At 45.8% G+C, this 19,760-nt stretch overlaps 1 protein-coding gene across 1 annotated transcript in view; it reads right to left on the bottom strand.

The window, feature by feature from the left end:
- syne1a (spectrin repeat containing, nuclear envelope 1a) overlaps positions 1 to 19,760 on the bottom strand; it is a 212,702-nt gene that overhangs the window by 44,352 nt on the left and 148,590 nt on the right. The window contains exons 99-126 of the mRNA XM_036975988.1: positions 19,087 to 19,218; positions 18,790 to 18,890; positions 18,459 to 18,603; positions 18,133 to 18,261; positions 17,678 to 17,851; positions 17,256 to 17,489; positions 17,012 to 17,113; positions 16,788 to 16,907; positions 16,294 to 16,494; positions 15,871 to 16,044; positions 15,296 to 15,427; positions 14,836 to 15,032; positions 14,201 to 14,333; positions 13,790 to 13,972; positions 13,436 to 13,585; positions 12,916 to 13,092; positions 12,511 to 12,666; positions 12,191 to 12,346; positions 11,429 to 11,599; positions 10,969 to 11,102; positions 10,544 to 10,748; positions 9,237 to 9,419; positions 8,953 to 9,099; positions 8,674 to 8,828; positions 8,298 to 8,445; positions 8,063 to 8,157; positions 7,721 to 7,955; positions 6,031 to 6,225 (exon numbers count right to left, since the gene is read on the bottom strand). Of these exons, the coding sequence (XP_036831883.1) occupies positions 6,031 to 6,225; positions 7,721 to 7,955; positions 8,063 to 8,157; positions 8,298 to 8,445; positions 8,674 to 8,828; positions 8,953 to 9,099; positions 9,237 to 9,419; positions 10,544 to 10,748; positions 10,969 to 11,102; positions 11,429 to 11,599; positions 12,191 to 12,346; positions 12,511 to 12,666; positions 12,916 to 13,092; positions 13,436 to 13,585; positions 13,790 to 13,972; positions 14,201 to 14,333; positions 14,836 to 15,032; positions 15,296 to 15,427; positions 15,871 to 16,044; positions 16,294 to 16,494; positions 16,788 to 16,907; positions 17,012 to 17,113; positions 17,256 to 17,489; positions 17,678 to 17,851; positions 18,133 to 18,261; positions 18,459 to 18,603; positions 18,790 to 18,890; positions 19,087 to 19,218 (4,464 nt within the window). The remainder of the gene's footprint in view (positions 1 to 6,030; positions 6,226 to 7,720; positions 7,956 to 8,062; positions 8,158 to 8,297; positions 8,446 to 8,673; positions 8,829 to 8,952; positions 9,100 to 9,236; positions 9,420 to 10,543; positions 10,749 to 10,968; positions 11,103 to 11,428; positions 11,600 to 12,190; positions 12,347 to 12,510; positions 12,667 to 12,915; positions 13,093 to 13,435; positions 13,586 to 13,789; positions 13,973 to 14,200; positions 14,334 to 14,835; positions 15,033 to 15,295; positions 15,428 to 15,870; positions 16,045 to 16,293; positions 16,495 to 16,787; positions 16,908 to 17,011; positions 17,114 to 17,255; positions 17,490 to 17,677; positions 17,852 to 18,132; positions 18,262 to 18,458; positions 18,604 to 18,789; positions 18,891 to 19,086; positions 19,219 to 19,760) is intronic.

Raw genomic sequence — 19,760 nt, 5'->3', positions numbered from 1 at the left:
ATCAAAAGAAATCAGCCAGAAAACAAATTGTAGACCTCCACAAATTTGGTTCATCCTTGGGAGCAATTTCCAAATGCCTGTAGGTACCACGTTCATCTGTACAAACAATAGTACGCAAGTGTAAACACCAAGGGACCATGCAGCCGTCATACCACTCAGGAAGGAGAAGCGTTCTGTCTCCTAGAGATGAACGTACTTTGGTGCGAGAAGTGCAAATGAATCCCAGAACAACAGCAAAGGACCTTGTGAAGATGCTGGAGGAAACAGGTACAAAAGTATCTATATCCAAAGTAAAACTAGTCCTATATCGACATAACCTGAAAGGCCGCACAGCAAGGAAGTAGCCACTGCTCAAAAACCGCCATAAAAAAGCCAGACTACAGTTTGCAACTGCACATGGGGACAAAGATCATACTTTTTGGAGAAATGTCCTCTGGTCTGATGAAACAAAAGTAGAACTGTTTGGCCATAATGACCATTGTTATGTTTGGAGGAAAAAGGGGGAGGCTTGCAAGCCAAAGAACACCATCCCAACCGTGAAACACCGGGGTGGCAGCATCATGTTGTAGGGGTGATTTGCTGCAGGAGGGACTGATGCACTTCACAAAATAGATGGCATCACGAGGTAAGAAAATTATGTGAATATATTGAAGCAACATCTCAAGACATCAGTCAGGAAGTTAAAGCTTGGTCGCAAATGGTTCTTCCAAATGGACAATGACCACAAGCATACTTCCAAAGCTGTGGGAAAATGGCTTAAGGACAACAATTTCAAGGTTTTGGAGTGGCCATCACAAAGCCCTGACCTCAATCCTATAGAAAATGTGTGGACAGAAATGAAAAAGCGTCTTCGAGCAAGGAGGCCTACAAACCTGACTCAGTTACACCAGCTCTGTCAGGAGAAATAGGCCAAAATTCACCCAAATGATTGTGGGAAACGTTTGGAAGGCTACGCATAACATTTGACCCAAGTTATACAATTTAAAGGCAATGCTACTAAATACTAACTGAGTGTATGTAAACTTCTGACCCACTGGGAATGTGATGAAAGAAATAAAAGCTGAAATAAATAATTCTCTACTATTATTCTGACATTTCACATTCTTAAAATAAGTGGTGATCCTAACTGACCTAAGACAGGGAATTTTTACTTTGATTAAATGTCAGGAATTGTGAAAAACTGAGTTTAAATGTATTTGGCTAAGGTGTATGTAAACTTCCGACTTCAACTGTATACGGATTTCACATGACTGGGAATATAGATATAAAAAAGGTAGAACTGGGACATTTTCAACTTCCAGGAATTGTGCACAGATCGTTGCAACATGGGGCCGTGCATTATCATGCTGAAACATGGGCCTCCGGATCTCATCACGGTATCTCTGTGCATTCAAATTGCCATAGATAAAATGCAATTGTGTTCGTTGTCTGTAGCTTATGCCTGCCCATACCATAACCCCACCGCCACCATGGGGCACTCTGTTCACATCAGCAAACTGCTCGCCCACACGACACCATACTTCCATCTGCCCGGTACAGTTGAAACCGGGATTCATCCGTGAAGAGCACACTTCTCCAGCGTGCCAGTGGCCATCAAAGGTGAGCATTTGCCCACTGGTTACGATCCTGGTGAGGATGACAGCACGCAGATGAGCTTCCATGAAACGGTTTCTGACAGTTTGTGCAGAAATTCTTTGGTTGTGCAAACCCACAGTTTTATCAGCTGTCCAGGTGGCTGGTCTCAGACGATCCTGCAGGTGAAGAAGCTGCATGAGGAGGTCCTGGGCTGGCGTGGTTACACATGGTGTTCGGTTGTCAGACCAGTTGGACATACTACCGTTTTTTTTTTTTATGACATTGGAGGCGGCTTATGGTAGAGAAGTTAACATTCAATTATCTGGCAACAGGTCTGGTGGACATTCCTGCTGTTAGCATGCCAATTGCACACTCCCTCAAAACTTGAGACATCTGTGGCATAGTGTTGTGTGACAAAACTGCACATTTTAAAGTGGCCTTTTATTGTCCCCAGCAGAAGGTGGACCTGTGTAATGATCATGCTGTTTAATCAACTTCTTGATATGCCACACCTGTCAGGTGGATGGATTATCTTGGCAAATGATATATGCTCACTAACAGAGATATAAAAACATTTGTGTACAACATTTTAGAGAAATACGCTTTTTTGTGCAACATTTCTGGGATCTTTTATTTCAGCTCATTAAACATTGGACCAACACTTGACATGTTCCGTTTATATTTCAGTTCATTGTACATGCAGATTATATTATTTGGTAGCACTTACCCTGACTACTGACCTGGCTGTGACAAGAATACAGTCCCATTACCTTGACTACTGACCTGGCTGTGACAAGGCTACAGTCCCATTACCCTGACTACTGACCTGGCTGTGACAAGAATACAGTCCCATTACCCTGACTACTGACCTGGCTGTGACAAGGCTACAGTCCCACTACCCTGACTACTGACCTGACTGTGACAAGGCTACAGTCCCATTACCCTGACTACTGACCTGGCTGTGACAAGAATACAGTCCCATTACCCTGACTACTGACCTGGCTGTGACAAGGCTACAGTCCCATTACCCTGACTACTGACCTGGCTGTGACAAGGCTACAGTGCCATTATCCTGACTACTGACCTGGCTGTGACAAGGCTACAGTTCCATTACCCTGACTACTGACCTGGCTGTGACAAGGCTACAGTCCCACTACCCTGACTACTGACCTGGCTGTGACAAAGCTACAGTCCCTTTTTGTAGCTGTGCAGGAAGCATAACTTGTGGTTAATATGGGCAAAACTAAATACATGTTGTTTTCAAGTTCTTGTAAGACTGTTTCAGATGAATTACATCTTCACTCATCAGATGATTCTATAATCTCTGCATACAAATACCTTGGTATTTAGATTGACAATGATTTATTGTTTAAAAAGCATACGAATGAGCTTGTTAACAAATTAAGATTTAAAGTGGGCTTTTTTTACAGAAACAAATCTTGTCTCTCTCTAGTCAGCAGGAAGAATATTGTGCAGTCAACCTTTCTACCTGGTCTTGAGAACAGTGATACTATTTATCAAAGTGCAGCTGCCACTACTCTTAAACCCCTGGATGCTGTTTCTCATAGAGCCTTTTGTGTTATCACAGGATACAGTTGTATTACTCATCACTGTATTCTTTACCAAAAGGTTGTCTTGTCCCCTTTGAAGTCACGTAGATCACATCATTACGCTATTTTTGTTTACAAAGCCCTGCTCCACAAGTTTCCGACTTACCGAACTTCGATATTAAGATTTATAATTACAAGTTATCAAACAGGGTTGGTTAACTCTGGAGACTCCTTTGGCTAAGAGAGTGGACAGAGGAATGTTATAATGAAGAATGAGTTTGTTTTAGTTGATTGTGTTTTGTACATATTTATGTTTGTCTGTGCAATTTGTGTTGTGCTGTATTTGACTTGTTTTATAGTGTATACAATTTTTCTGTTCTATGAAATTGTATATGCAGGGCTCCCTTAAAACTCCCTGCTAAAAAAGGTAAAATCTATATTTGAATCCTACTTTCCTCTTTCTTCAAGTGCTGTATTTTCACCCACAGCGCTCAATCCATCATTCATTTTATTCCAACCCTCCGATGTCCACAGATGAACCCATCGTTCCCAGTATAATTCCATTTTGCTATTTACTTTTGCAATACATCCCTCCAAAATGTCCTCCAATATTACCCTAAAAATAAATACAGTGCCTTGCGAAAGTATTCGGCCCCCTTGAACTTTGCGACCTTTTGCCACATTTCAGTCTTCAAACATAAAGATATAAAACTGTATTTTTTTGTGAAGAATCAACAACAAGTGGGACACAATCATGAAGTGGAACGACATTTATTGGATATTTCAAACTTTTTTAACAAATCAAAAACTGAAAAATTGGGCGTGCAAAATAATTCAGCCCCTTTACTTTCAGTGCAGCAAACTCTCTCCAGAAGTTCAGTGAGGATCTCTGAATGATCCAATGTTGACCTAAATGACTAATGATGATAAATACAATCCACCTGTGTCTAATCAAGTCTCCGTATAAATGCACCTGCACTGTGATAGTCTCAGAGGTCCGTTAAAAGCGCAGAGAGCATCATGAAGAACAAGGAACACACCAGGCAGGTCCGAGATACTGTTGTGAAGAAGTTTAAAGCCGGATTTGGATACAAAAAGATTTCCCAAGCTTTAAACATCCCAAGGAGCACTGTGCAAGCGATAATATTGAAATGGAAGGAGTATCAGACCACTGCAAATCTACCAAGACCTGGCCGTCCCTCTAAACTTTCAGCTCATACAAGGAGAAGACTGATCAGAGATGATCACGATGATCACTCTGGATGAACTGCAGAGATCTACAGCTGAGGTGGGAGACTCTGTCCATAGGACAACAATCAGTCGGATATTGCACAAATCTGGCCTTTATGGAAGAGTGGCAAGAAGAAAGCCATTTCTTAAAGATATCCATAAAAAGTGTTGTTTAAAGTTTGCCACAAGCCACCTGGGAGACACACCAAACATGTGGAAGAAGGTGCTTTGGTCAGATGAAACCAAAATTGAACTTTTTGGCAACAATGCAAAACGTTATGTTTGGCGTAAAAGCAACACAGCTCATCACACTGAACACACCATCCCCACTGTCAAACATGGTGGTGGCAGCATCATGGTTTGGGCCTGATTTTCTTCAGCAGGGACAGGGAAGATGGTTAAAATTGATGGGAAGATGGATGGAGCCAAATACAGGACCATTCTGGAAGAAAACCTGATGGAGTCTGCAAAAGACCTGAGACTGGGACGGAGATTTGTCTTCCAAATCCAAATCCAGATTTGTGATCCAAAACATAAAGCAAAATCTACAATGGAATGGTTCAAAAATAAACATATCCAGGTGTTAGAATGGCCAAGTCAAAGTCCAGACCTGAATCCAATCGAGAATCTGTGGAAAGAACTGAAAACTGCTGTTCACAAATGCTCTCCATCCAACCTCACTGAGCTCGAGCTGTTTTGCAAGGAGGAATGGGAAAAAAATTTCAGTCTCTCGATGTGCAAAACTGATAGAGACATACCCCAAGCGACTTACAGCTGTTATCGCAGCAAAAGGTGGCGCTACAAAGTATTAACTTAAGGGGGCTGAATAATTTTGCACGCCCAATTTTCAGTTTTTGATTTGTTCAAAAAGTTTGAAATATCCAATAAATGTCGTTCCACTTCATGATTGTGTCCCACTTGTTGTTGATTCTTCACAAAAAATACAGTTTTATATCTTTATGTTTGAAGCCTGAAATGTGGCAAAAGGTCGCAAAGTTCAAGGGGGCCGAATACTTTCGCAAGGCACTGTACTTTACCCAAAAGTATACTGATATTTCCCCTTGACTGATGGTGATTTTTCAGATCCCCTAACAATACAGTTTGCAGGTCCATCTGAACCACGATATTATGTTCATTCCTGGAACTAGCTCCAAAATCGAGCCACCGATGGACAGTACCAGAAAGAAAACACAATTTATTGTGGCAGGCAGCTCAATGCTGACTGTTCAATGAGCCATATATTAAGCATTATTTTTGTAGCAAGTATTTTATATAAAAGCAAACAGATTGATGTATCAATTGTTGTTTAAAATGTCCGTTCATAGACCCGATGCCAAGGTATTGGGACATCAAAAACATGTTCTAACAATTCAATGGCCATAATAACTAGGTATGTTGGTTGTGTGCTGGTTAAATGTAGGTTATGTGCTGGTTGTGGGTTGGTTGTGTGTTGGCTGTGGGTTAGTTGTGTGTTGGTTGTGTGTTGGTTGTGTGTTCGTTGTGGGTTGTGTGTTGATTTTGGGTTGGTTGAGTGTTGGCTGTGGGTTGGTTGTGGTTGGGTTGTGGTTGAGTTGTGTGTTGGTTGTGGTTTGGTTTTGTGTTGGTTGTGTGGTGCATATAGTTTGGTTGTGTGGTGGTTGTGGTTTGGTTGTGTGTTGGTTGTGGAATGACAGACCTTGAGCAAGCTTAGCAGCTCTCTCTTCTGTTCGTCCAATCGGACGTTGGCATGTCTCCAGCACTCCTGCATGTCCATCAGCTCTGTCTGCAGGGCTGACTCCGCCCTGGCGTCAGCTGACAGGAGCAGGCTCCGCCCCGCCTCCACTGCCAGGATGTAGCCACCCTGCTGCCTCTGGAGCACACGCTCCCTCAACTAGGGGGAGAAGGTTTGGGTTTACTGTCTTTATTGTGGGAAATATACACTGCTCAAAAAAATAAAGGGAACACTTAAACAACACAATGTAACTCCAAGTCAATCACACTTTTGTGAAATCAAACTGTCCACTTAGGAAGCAACACTGATTGACAATAAATTTCACATGCTGTTGTGCAAATGGAATAGACAGCAGGTGGAAATTATAGGCAATTAGCAAGACACCCCGAATAAAGGAGTGGTTATGCAGGTGGTGACCACAGACCACTTCTCAGTTCCTATGATCCTGGCTGATGTTTTGGTCACTTTTGATGCAAGCCACAAATGTGCATGTGTCTGCTCAAACGGTCAGAAACAGACTCCATGAGGGTGGGGGGCCCAACACCGTATGAGGGCCCAACGTCCACAGGTGGGGGTTGTGCTTACAGCCCAACACCGTGCAGGACGTTTGGCATTTGCCAGAGAACACCAAGATTGGCAAATTTGCCACTGGCGCCCTGTGCTCTTCACAGATGAAAGCAGGTTCACACTGAGCACATGTGACAGACGTGACAGAGTCTGGAGACGCCGTGGAGAACGTTCTGCTGCCTGCAACATCCTCCAGCATGACCGGTTTGGCGGTGTGTCAGTCATGGTGTGGGGTGGCATTTCTTTGGGGGGCCGCACAGCCTTCCATGTGCTCGCCAGAGGTAGCCTGACTGCCATTAGGTACCGAGTTGAGATCCTCAGACCCCTTGTGAGACCATATACTGGTGCGGTTGGCCCTGGGTTCCTCCTAATGCAAGACAATGCTAGACCTCATGTGGCTGATGTGTGTCAGCAGTTCCTACAAGAGGAAGGCATTGATGCTATGGACTGGCCCGCCCGTTCCCCAGACCTGAATCCAATTGAGCACATCTGGGACATCATGTCTCGCTCCATCATGTGTTGCACCACAGACTGTCCAGGAGTTGGCGGATGCTTTAGTCCAGGTCTGGGAGGAGATCCCTCAGGAGACCATCCGCCACCTCATCAGGAGCATGCCCAGGCCTTGTAGGGAGGTCATACAGGCACGTGGAGGCCACACACACTACTGAGCCTCAGTTTGACTTGTTTTAAGGACATTACATCAAAGTTGGATCAGCCTGTAGTGTGGTTTTCCACTTTAATTTTGAGTGTGACTCCAAATCCATGGGTTGATAAATTTGATTTCCATTGATAATTTTTGTGTGATTTTGTTGTCAGCACATTCAACTATGTAAAGAAAAAAGTATTAATTCAGATCTAGGATGTGTTATTTTAGTGTTCCCTTTACTTTTTTGAGCAGTGTATAATGAAATTATATGGAATTTATATTTATTGTCCAGTCTATGTGTTATTACACTGACTACATTGTTAAACCTCAGCAATACAAAAACATTGTGTGAACACTGAAACGCTTATAACTTTTATTGAAGCTTTTTGCCAGTTACAGGTCACAATATACTACATAGAGAAGTATGTCTATTTCACCCACCTGTATCTGGTCCAACATGGTCCTGGCCTCTTGTAAGGCCACCGCCTCTCCCTGTTGATGCACTTCCGGGTCGCGAGACACATCCTGTAGCCATCGCCGCAGCTTCTCCGCCATCTCCCTGTAGCGCTGCCATTGGCGGACCAGGCTGTCAATTATCCCTCTCCTTTGCTGGGCCCGCCTCACAACACCCTGCCATTGGTTACCCAGCAGAGCCAGTTTCAGGCTGAAGTCATCCCTGCAGGAAAAAGAGAGAGATTTACCCCAAATAAACCATTGTGTGTGTGTGTGTGTGTGTGTGTTTGTGTGTGTGTGTGTGTGTGTGTGTTTGTGTGTGTTCCTTACCTGTCGTCCACCTGTCCCTGGTCCAGCAGGCGATGGCCATCACTGATGATTGAGTAGAGAATCTGCTGCCTGCTGAACATTTCTGTCTGGAACAACTATACAGAAACATTTACAGAGATCAACATACCGGTACAGAGAAACAGCTTACACGCCTATACACCCCCTGCACCTAACCTTTCTCCTGACCGCCCCCCCCACACACTCCTCTCACCTCCCTCCCTCCTCCTATCCTCACCTCGTGGTCTCTCTGCTGCTCCAGCAGGCTGTGGTAGTTCCCAGAGGTGTCAGCGGCCAGCTTTTGTTCCGTCTGGGACAAGAAGTCCATCCAGTCCTCACACTTCTGCAGGAAGCTCTGCTGCTGCAGCAACACCGCCTGCAGCTTACTGAGGAGGGAGACACAAGATACACACAGTCACACAGCAGATTGTAACACCTTTATCCATCCTGTGGAACAATAACAACATAATGAACATGCAACATGGAGTTCTTGTTTTTCAACCTACATCATATCGTTAGTAATTTAGGGTAACACACAATGAGATAGGAATGGCTTGATAAGTGCAATGCATGTGTAACTATTGTTCTGTATGTGAAGACGTTAATGAAGCTACCTGAATCTCTCAGTCAGGTGTGCAGAGTGGGTGGTCCAGGCTCTGTTGAGGCTCTGGAGGCATTTGATCTCTCTGTCGTTCAGGGGCAGTCTGTAGGCCAGCTCGTTCACACGCTCTAGATCAGGAGAATGGCTGCTCAACTGACACATCTGGCTCTGGAGAGGGAGGAAGGGATTTGTTCTGAATTTATAGTACAGTAGAGGCAATATAGAAGCAATTGAAGCAATAGGGTTATCAAGGATTCAACAGAGGTTCAGCTCAGTTTTCAGACATGTTTACCTTAAGTTTTTCCATGCGCTTCTGTATGACAGTGTGGTCCGGTGTTTCGACTGGGTCGGACTCCCTCAGAACCTCTTCAGCCTCCTCAGCCTGACAGGTCAGAGAGTCCAACTGCTCTTTAAAACGCTCACAGTCATCAGCTCCACACTAGAGAGAGGGAGAAATAGAGGGGGTACAAAAGTATGAATCTACTGTATATATTGTACATTAAGGGTGTTTGGACATGTGTACGTGTGTACACTGCTCTACAGTGTGCTTGTGACACTGTAGCACAGATGACCCACCTGCAGTACTTCCTGCTGCCTGTGCAGGGCGTGTTCCAGCGTTGCTAGGCGATGTGTGAGTGACAGGCAGTCTGATTGGAGGGCTGCCATGGAGGAGGCATCAACCTGAGTCTTTAGCTGTTCCCCCAGCTGCTGCAGCTGTAGTAGAGACTGTTGTACTGTTGCCTGGGCACCCAGCAACTCCTACACAACAACAACAACAACACAGCTATGAGGATTGAAATTGGAGGACAAAATACTGTGAATGTGGTTCTGTAAGAGTAAGGTCAGAGGGCAAAATACTGTGAATGTGGTTCTGTAAGAGTAAGGTCAGAGGGCAAAATACTGTGAACGTGGTTCTGTAAGAGTAAGGTCAGAGGGCAAAATACTGTGAACGTGGTTCTGTAAGAGTAAGGTCAGAGGGCAAAATACTGTGAATGTGGTTCTGTAAGAGTAAGGTCAGAGGGCAAAATACTGTGAATGTGGTTCTGTAAGAGTAAGGTCAGAGGGCAAAATACTGTGAACGTGGTTCTGTAAGAGTAAGGTCAGAGGGCAAAATACTGTGAACGTGGTTCTGTAAGAGTAAGGTCAGAGGGCAAAATACTGTGAACGTGGTTCTGTAAGAGTAAGGTCAAAGGGCAAAATGGAATAGCATCACTAAACGATAGAGGGCTTTTCTTCTCTGAAAGACAAGTTACTATTACTGTCCTCCATGCTTGGCAACTGAAACCCTTTTCTACATCTTCACTGTGGAGTTTCTATCATTTAAACACGGAAAATAAACCGTTTTCTACTGTACTGTGTATCACCAGCCCTGCCAGCCTCCCTCACTCTGTTAGGCCTGCAGTCTGAAAGGTATTTTGTCATGGTGCGCTGGGTCTGTATTCAGACACACTGGGTGTAATTTGGCCCACCTACCGAAGGGATAGGGCCTTCGGTACTTCTTTGAAACATGCTGACAGGCCGTTTCTATGCTTATTCACATGAGAGCAAGGCTGCATTCTTCACTAAAAGCTAGGCTTTCAAAACTGTAATGTATATCTAAGGAAAACTGCTGTGTGGCAGATCGTCTCTAAGTTTATCTTGCCGATTCACCCTCTGAATGACCCAAATACAAAATCCATGTTTCAAATGTCTCAAAGCTTAAAAATCCTTCTTTAACTTGTCTCCTTCCGTTCATCTACACTGGTTGAAGTGGATTTAACAAGTGACATCAATAAGGGATCATAGCTTTCACCTGGATTCACCTGTCAGTCTATGTCATAGAAAGAAAAGGCATAATGTTTTGTATGCTCAGTGTATGTCATTTAGGTGCATTCATTGCTTACACTGCAGTCTCTAATCCACGCGTTGCTTTCCTCTTCCGTGACGTCTCTGTCGGTGGCACTCTTGAGCAGCCTGTCGGTCCTCTCCTCCTGTTTGTGTACAGCTGAGACACTCTGGTCATACAGCTCTGTGTAGCGCTGCCACAGACCCAGCAGAGCCTTGCTGCTCCTCAGCTGTTCTGAGATCTGCTCCAGCAGACCGTTCCACCTGAGACAGAGGAAGATAATAAGTTAGGATCTGAACTGGGAGCAGTTATGACACCGAAACGAAAAGAGTGTTGCACTTGCATCAAGTGTCACAGACTGTTCTAAGATAAGCAACCGTTACTGTGTATACTAAGTGATAACATTCCAGATTCCTAGCTCACAGTGGGCCCCAGGAAGGGATCCAAATCCCCATTACCCTGCAGCCCTTCTTCAATGCCCACCTGATGTTGACGTCCCGCAGGGCTCCGTCCAGTGTGTCTGCCACAGACGGGTGGCACTCTGTCAGCAGCTGATGTGTGACAGAGCCAAACTTCCTCAGACTGCTCTCCTGCTTGTCTAACTCCTCCTGCAGGTTCTGAACAGGTACATAGCGCCGGGTCAATGACAAAGATAAAATACAGAGAATCTGTTCACTCTCTACAAACAAGTTATCAGGCTAAATGTTGTAATGCTATAACATGACAATTCAACAATCTCAAGTTAACTTCAATCTTGACCTCTTGCCTTCCTATGACAATCTTGCCTTCATTCTGCATAGGAATTTTTCTTCCATTTTTTTTCTTCAAAATGTTTCCCATGTTATTCCAACCTCAGGGTGTGTTGAGGTTGTATTTTAGTTGGGTTTTGGTTGTATTTTAGTTGGGTTTTGGTTGTATTGTAGTTGTGTTTCGGTTGTCTCACCTCCAGGCTTTCCACCTGTTGCTGTACAGCCTCCAGGGAGCCTGTGAGCAGGTGTAGCCGGGACACGGAGTACCTCCCCTCCATCAGGTAACCGTTGATCTCCTCAGCAGCACGGCGGTACAGAGTCCACTGCTCCAGCACTGACCGCAGACTCACCTTCATCTGACCAATCTGGAGGGCCGGAGAGAGAGGACATTAAGTTCGACATTTTGTTTTTTTTACTATTGTCAGGGAATTCTCTGAAAGCCATGGGGGTTAAATTGGGATTATAATGAAGTGAAGTCAGTTCAGACAGAAAACCTGAGTGTTTGCATCAGCTGATAGCAACTATGCTCTGGGGTTTCTTTGCTGCCATGCTGTTGCTGTAACATGCTGTAATTCACTATGCATTGTCTGTTTTCTGCTAGCCCACCACCACGCCAGCCTCCACCTGTTTGGCTCTGCTCTTTTCCCAATAGGTTGGATTGGTATAAAGCTATACCGAGCTCACTGCCTGTACTTTGTTGTTATGGTAATGATTTCAGCATTGCTATGGCAGTGAGCTACCCCGAAGCTGCAGAGTCTACCGCCAAGACCTAAAGTATTGTAATTGACTTTCTAATAAATGGTTAAACAAATACTTGGTGTTTTCTGTCTGAATTGAGGTTAGATTTGGATATGGTACTCTAGGCAGTGAAACTGTTCCTAAAATGTAAACAAAATCTGTCAGATTAATTGTGTGAGTGTCATGGCATCAGTCTGGAGAATTGTCTATAAACCCACCATATTGTCCAGGTTGGCCCAGGACTGGTTCAACCCTTTAAGGGTCTCCATAACAACAGAGCAGGCCTGCCCCCTCTTTTCCTGGATGAGTCCGCTCCCTCTCTCTTCAGCTTTCTCCAAATCCTTCTCTTTCTCCTTCACTAACTCTTCCAACTCCTGAGCAAGAGAAAGAGAGGGAATAGAAAAACAACATAAGAAAACAAATATTATAGATGAATTAGAACTGATCTGAGGTTAGAAAACTTACTGCGAAGAGAATATTTGCTTGTAGGTTTAATGGGAAATTGTGAATGGTGTTAATGCTGTATCTCTGTCCCTACCTGACAGTCTTTGAGTGCATTCTGCACCGATGCTACGTCATCTATCCTGTGTCTCTTCTTCAGTTTGTCTTCTTGCAGGGTCAGCCAGGTCTTCAGGGCCTGAACACCATTCTCATGCTCCATCCAGCCCTCCAACAGGCCTTCCAACAGCTGGATCTGGGGTACACACACAGCGACATGTCACACAACAAGAACAACAACTGCCATCAATGTCTGAAAGGCAAAGCATGAACTTGAGAGATCGGCGCATAGATCGTTGACTTGTCTTTCACCTAAATCTTGTTGTTCTGGCTATCAAAAAGTGGGGCTATCAAACAGTTACTGATGACATCTATCCAAAAGGTGTGGGGGAGGCTTTCAGAATCATAATTCCTCCAGACCAATGGGGGAGGGGAGGGTAGCTACCTTCTCAATGATGAGGCCTTGCAGTATCTGCCAGCGGCGGTTCATGGCTCCCAGGCGCTCGGCGAAGTCGGTCTTGTCGCTGCGCTTCCCCTCCACATCTTGACTACTGATCTGGAGCACCGACTGGTTGACGAAGTCCACCGTCAGCTGTTTACATGTCAGGTCTATACTGAACCCCTGGAGAGACAGACAGGGGAATGGGAGAGGGGAGGTGAGAGAAAGAGATGGGAGGGAGATAGAGGAGGGTGGGGGAGAGAGAGAGATGGGAGAGAGAGATAAGAGGGAGCGAGAGAGAGATGGAAGGCAGAGAGAGTGGGTAGATGTGGGAAAGTATAGAGACCGGATACATCGAGTAATGGGAGAGAGAGGGACAGCAGAGACAGAAAAAGGGTGAACGATAATAAAGGAGAGAGAGAGAGAGAGTGAAATTGTCAAAACAATCATTTAAATCATTACAATGATGCTCTGATTTTGTTTTAGCAATGTCTCTGAGAGGAGTACCTCTACTACACTATCTCACCTTGTACTTCTGTAGGTAGTCCTGAACAACCTCTGACCCCACTGCTCCCATGATCCTCTGCTGGTCCTCCGCTATCACGTTCTCCATGAGAGAGATCCAGCTCATCAGCTCTGTGATGGCGTGACGCGACGCCAGCTTCTCCATCTGCAGCTGCAGGCACAAACACAAGGCAACGTCATGTCTCCATTTCCCAGTTCTCAGTGGACTGACACCACAGACACCACAGACACCACAGCAGGAGGCATTTCTTTAGTTATAACATTCCTAACTTATGAATTAGTTACAAAATGTGTTACTCTACATATTAAGCTAAACAATGGCAGCAAGTTAACAAACTTTAGACTGATCCCATACCTGGTGTAGTTTTTCCTGTACCACTGGGATGCGGGTGAACAGCTCAGCCCACTGGGTGTCCACCTGGGCCAGAGCTGATCTCAGACCAGCCGTGTCCACCCTCTTCAGCCGCAGAAGCTGGTTGCCTGTACTCAGCACTGAGGAGCGCAGAGACGACTTAGCATCCACCTCCTTAGAGAACTCCTACAGGGGGAGAGAAAGAGAGAGTGAGGGGGAGGTGAGCTTTCATTCCTTTTGTTAGATCATTGCACATGTTGGTGTAAAGAACACGACTGCACATAGGACCCAGAGGTTTTCTTGGTCAGCTGACGTGACCAAGAAAAAGCTTGTTCTATCTACAGCATACATTTCTCTGGGATATGTGTAGACCTATCTATCTGGTGTAACTTGAGGTCTCTCAGTCTCACTCACCAGGAAGGCATACAGGTGATCTCTGACCGTCTCCAGCTCCTGAGGTACGGTCACAGACTGTGTGGTCCAGAACTCCAGACGGTCCAGAGCTGACCGCAACCACTGACTCAACTCTGCTGACTCACTCTGGTACCTGTAAGGTCACATGATATAACAGCAGCAAATGTTTAGCTCAGGGATTAGTGTTTCATGTTTAGTTCTGGGATTAGTGTTTCATGTTTAGTTCTGGGATTAGTGTTTCATGTTTAGTTCTGGGATTAGTGTTTCATGTTTAGTTCTGGGATTAGTGTTTCATGTTTAGTTCTGGGATGAGTGTATCATGTTTAGTTCTGGGATTAGTGTTTCATGTTAAGTTCTACAATTATATTTAAATAACGTACTTAGCTAGTCTGGACTCATACTGTAGTGTATCTTCAACCGTTGGCATACATGGTTAAAATTAGCAATATAATATACAGCATAGAAACACAACACAATGACAACTTCTATGATATACAGTATCTATTCAGCCTAAAACCTCGCAAAAACTGTAAACAAAACCCACTCTCCTCCTCTCCCCCACCCCCTCCCCTCTCCCCCTCTTCACTCTTCTCTCCCGCCTCCCCTCTCCCTCTCCTCTTCCCCTCTCCTCTGACCTGCTCCAATGTTTGAGGGTGGAATCGAAGCGGTGCAGCTCCTTGTTGACCTTGGTGGTGGAGCAGAGCCAGTGTTCCCCTAGCTGGGTGAGCTGGTTCTCCAGGTCTGAGCAACACACAGACAGCAGCAGCCTCTTCCCCTCTTCCATCACCTGATAGAGCTGGGGCTGGTGCTCTGTCAGGCTGGTCTTCAGACGCTATTGACGGGAAGGAGGAGAGGTGAGAGGTATGGAGATCAGAAAACAATGACCTGTAAGTCACAGTACCCAATACTAAGGTGTTTCAATAACATGTGCAACGAGAACACAAACATGTATACCTGGGGGACACCTGTACATGTATCCTTGGGGGAGATACATTGAATTCAGTTACGTTTTTAGTGATTTCCATTGCAACAAATAATCGGTCTTGTGCCAGGTCAATCAGTAGGTGTGTATGATGAGAGGTGTGTGCTGTGTACCTGGTAGAGAGTGATCCTGTCGCTGAGTCTCTCCTCTGTCTCCTCCACCAGGCCCACCGTAGGGATACTACACTCTACTGCCTCCAGCTGCCTGTACAGAGCCTGGTAGTCCTCCACCAGCATGCTCCACGACTGGGACAGACAACAGACAGACAGCAGACAGACAGACAACACAGAGAGAAAGGGGGGGGTTAATATTAGACTGTTCATCAAATCACTTTGCCATTCATCATTTCATCAATTTGTCGGTCTGTTAATTTATTGTTGTCATCTACTATGACTGACCTAGAGGGGGAAATTATTAAACAAATCAGTCACTCTCTCAGTTAACCTGACCATTCAGCTAGTCCACAGTCTCTCTCTCTCTCTCTCTCTCGCTCCCTCTCTCTCATGCTCACGCTCCCATCCATCCACATCCATCCAGCCACAAAAAAATATCGAACCAGTCCACCAAACCATCGAACCAGTCCACCAAACCAATTACCCAATCCCTCCTTCAGTAGCCAGTAACCATTCTCCTCTTGCTTCCCTAAGTAGCAACCAGGTACTGTGTGCTTCCACCATCCCACTCTTACCTCCAGTATTCCTTCCAGCTCGACCCCTCTACGGTGGGCCTGTTTGAGGACGTTGTTGGCCAGGGCCAGGGTCTCCTCCAGGACCTGGCTCTCCCTCTGGACCACCAGGCCGCTCACCTTACTGTAGAATGTCTGGGTCAGGATCATATGACACTCCAAACCCTGGAAAAACTCCTGGGGAGAGGAGAGGGTGGGAGGGTGAGAGAGAAAGAGAAAATGTGGTAGGACAAATGTCATGAATTGAGTGTGGAAAAATGCATTGTGACCTTAAAAATAAGCAACACTAAAGAACACCATGACGTTATTAGTATGTTCTGGACCCTGATATGACAATGTGACAGCCCACCCAATAATGTTTGAGTGTGGACATTTATTGTCAGCTTAACGTGTAATATCACCAAACTCTCTTTTTGAAGGCCCGACCTTGTGCTTGTCCAGGAGTATCTGCACTTCTATGACAGAGCCCACGGTCATCTTCTGGTCGGCGGCCATCTTGTCCTGTGCGGTGTCGACCAGGTCTGTGAGGTCATGCAGGGCACTCTCATACTGGGCCTTCAGAGACAGGCTGTGGTTCAAACTGCTACGCCTGGAGCCTACCATCAACACCAGCTCCTCGTAGGCATCCTATAGACATGGGTTACAGATAATACATCAAACATACCCTACACATCCTGGGTCAGATATCAGACAGTAGTTAGGGTTGATATGAGGGGGATGGGGGCTTACGGCACACCCCTTGTTAATAAAACCCCCCATATTCACAGCACCGCCTCACCACCCCTGCACAACCAGTACTTTCCCCCTTTTTAACCTTTGACAATTCATCCCCTGACTGTTTTAATCATACAGAATTTATTACACAGTACATATTAAACATAGGTTATATGACAGCGTTATTAGGAGAGTTGTGTTGTTACCTGTAGTTTGAGAAGCTCCTGGTTGGAGATCTGGTCAGGCTCTCGTCCCTCCGCTCTGCTCCTGAGCTCTGCTACTCTCTGCTCAAACTCCCTCAGACCATCCTCCACCTCGGATAATGTCTGTTCATGAAAAAGGACTGTGTTAAATGTGTGTGTGTGTGTGTGTGTGTGTGTGTGTGTGTGTGTGTGTGTGTGTGTGTGTGTGTCTATTACTATCACTGTACCTCCATCTGTTTGGGTGCAGGCCTGTCTATGGCTCCAGCCGTCCTCTGCAGCAGCTGGTGTTTACTCTCACTGAGAGCTGTGAACAGCAGCCTCAGCTCCGTCTGGTGGAGAGGAGGCAGGAGAGATGGGGGTCAAAGGTTAGGAATGATGACAATGACAAATGGTAGACATGCCTTTATATCGCACGCACGCACACACACGCACAAACAAACAAACACAAACACACACATGCACAGTAGCTACCTGGAAGCCGGTGTGTTCCTGCAGTCGGTCTCTCATACAGTCACAGTGTTGCTCCAGGGTTTGGTCCAGCAGGCCCAGCCTCTCCTGCAGCCCATCCAAAGTGTCTTCCATCAGGGCCTGCTCCTCCCCTCCATACATCCTCCTCCCTCCTCCTGCTGCTCCACCTCCTCCTACCAGCAGCTCCCTGCACTTGCTCATCTCCCCCGTCACCTCCCTCACCTCTTTACTCAGGCCCTGCAGAGAAAGAGGACAAGGAGAAGAGGTCAGCCAAAAGCCCAGTAATATAGTTCATAATACAGTATAGAGGGAATGTTCTCTGAATGTTCTCATATTATGTGTGTGGGGAGTATTGCTCCATAAAGTCTATTAGCTGGTTGGTTACTAGAACTGTAATGTGCTTGATTGCCTCTGCCTGTGGTTACCTCCAGGTTAGAGAGCTGTGTCTCAGTGTCCTCTGACAGCAGCACAGGACCAGAGAGGACGTTGTTCTCAGCACTGTCCAGCCAGGACGAAGCTGCAGACACAGCCGCATACAGCTCCTCCTGCACCAACACACCCCGGGGCCCGTCCTGCTTATTGTCAGCAACGCCTTCTGGCTGTGGACGCACAACGTAGGAGTCATGTTAATGTTACACGTTAACTAACTAACTAACTGTCTAACATATTTAAAGCTAGCACAGCCACATCATTTACTGGAGGTAGCTACTGTACGTTAATGTAACCAGAGAGGCCTAATTCATCACAGAAATAATCCTTCTCACTGAATCACAGTCAATCCATGTTTTCATGTACACATCCAGGAAACCTATATATTACTGGTTGACTGTATTACTTCCATCCTCATGTTATATACACCCAGTCGGTGTATGTGTATTACCTCTTGGGCTAGCCTCTCTAGAGTCTGGCTGCAGCCCTCCAACAGAGCCCTGGGGAAGTAAGGGTCTTGTCCCAGCGCCTCCCTCCTGAACACCACCCCTGGGCTGGACACACATGACCTGTGGAGCACCTGGGGAGAGGGGAAACAGGACTGTCAGATACTGACGTAATCTCACACCATAAGTTAGTACTGGTTACTGTACTTGGTTGGAATATGGTTTGTACTGTAGGTATTTGAATAACATTAGATGCTATGTGGACAGGTGTGCTTAGACAGGTAAGGTATTTTGTAGATACGAAGATAATAGATGTCCAAGCCATCCTTACCGGACTGAGCTGCTCCTGCTCCAGGGAGTTAAGAGACAGCTGGAGTTTGGTGCTCTGGTCTTTACTCAGATTCTCCCACCTCTGTCTCATCTGGTCATGAGGGGTCAAGGTCTCTGCCTCTAACAACACACCAGGCGTTCCCTCACTATAGAGAGAGGGGAGAGAGAGAGTGAATGAAATAGTAAGGGATAAACAGTGCAAGAGACCAGTGCAAGAATGAGAGAGAAAACAATTAGAGTGTGTGTGTGTGTGTGTGTGTGTGTGTGTGTGTGTGTGTGTGTGTGTGTGTGTGTGTGTGTGTGTGTGTGCGCGTGCGTGCGTGCGTGCGTACCTGTCTCCATTGGGTGTGGTCTGTTGGCTGAGAATCTCCTCCCCTACACTGGCTACAGACTTCAGTAGCCTTCTCTGCTCTGCCAGCTGCTCCTCCAGCTCCTACACAATAAAATAATAGAGCATGAATACACACAGCTCCATACCCTCCACAGTACATTTACTTCTCCAACACAGATACATACTCCACTTAAGACAACTATTCCCATACGCACTCCAGAGGGAAGGAGATATGTAGAGTCATGGTACAGTATAGCGGTATAGTGCATGTACAGGAAAGAGCTATGTCATATCCTACCCTCTGTCGTAGCAGGTTGTCATGGTGCTGTTGTGTGCGTGTGGAGCGGGCCTGGGACAGCCAGTCCTGTATGTTGGGACTCTGGGACAGGATGGAGTCTGGCTCACTGTCCTCCTGCTCCTGCAATGAACCCTGGGACACATGCAGAAGTCAGAGGTTAGGGGTGAAAGGAGAGATGTTACAGTGGATATAAACAGTGATAAATGCAGTTACTTTGATTGTAAACATACCTACTACTACTGAAGACAATACCATAGCAAAGTGAGAGGCCCGAATGCCATGTACAACAGTGTTAGAGTCAGTATGACGACCAGAGAGAGAGGACTCCAGAGCATCTCTGGGTTGGGATCGGAGGTTAGCATTTCTTTGCTCTTTGTTTGTGTGACATACAGGCAGTTGCTGTTCTCATGGGAGACAGTGGGCCTTTATGACTGAAGCAGATCCTTTGTGTCCACAAAACAACTATTGATGGAGATGCGCAACACACTTCAACAAAACACAACAATACACCAACACATAAGAGAGGCAGGTTTATGGTCCAACTGTGTTTGTGTGTGAGAGAGGGAGAGGGCTACATTTGTCTGTTATTACGGCGGCGCAAGTGCCAAACGCACGTTAGTTTGCGATTTCAGCATGTAAAAATTGTCTCTCTGGCATTTTCCACCCCATACGCC

Source organism: Oncorhynchus mykiss, chromosome 4 (genome assembly GCF_013265735.2).
Source record: "Oncorhynchus mykiss isolate Arlee chromosome 4, USDA_OmykA_1.1, whole genome shotgun sequence".
In the NCBI taxonomy this organism is placed as follows: Eukaryota; Metazoa; Chordata; class Actinopteri; order Salmoniformes; family Salmonidae; genus Oncorhynchus; species Oncorhynchus mykiss.
Note: the sequence above shows the minus strand (reverse complement) of the source record. Positions and strands in the feature narration are given on the sequence as shown.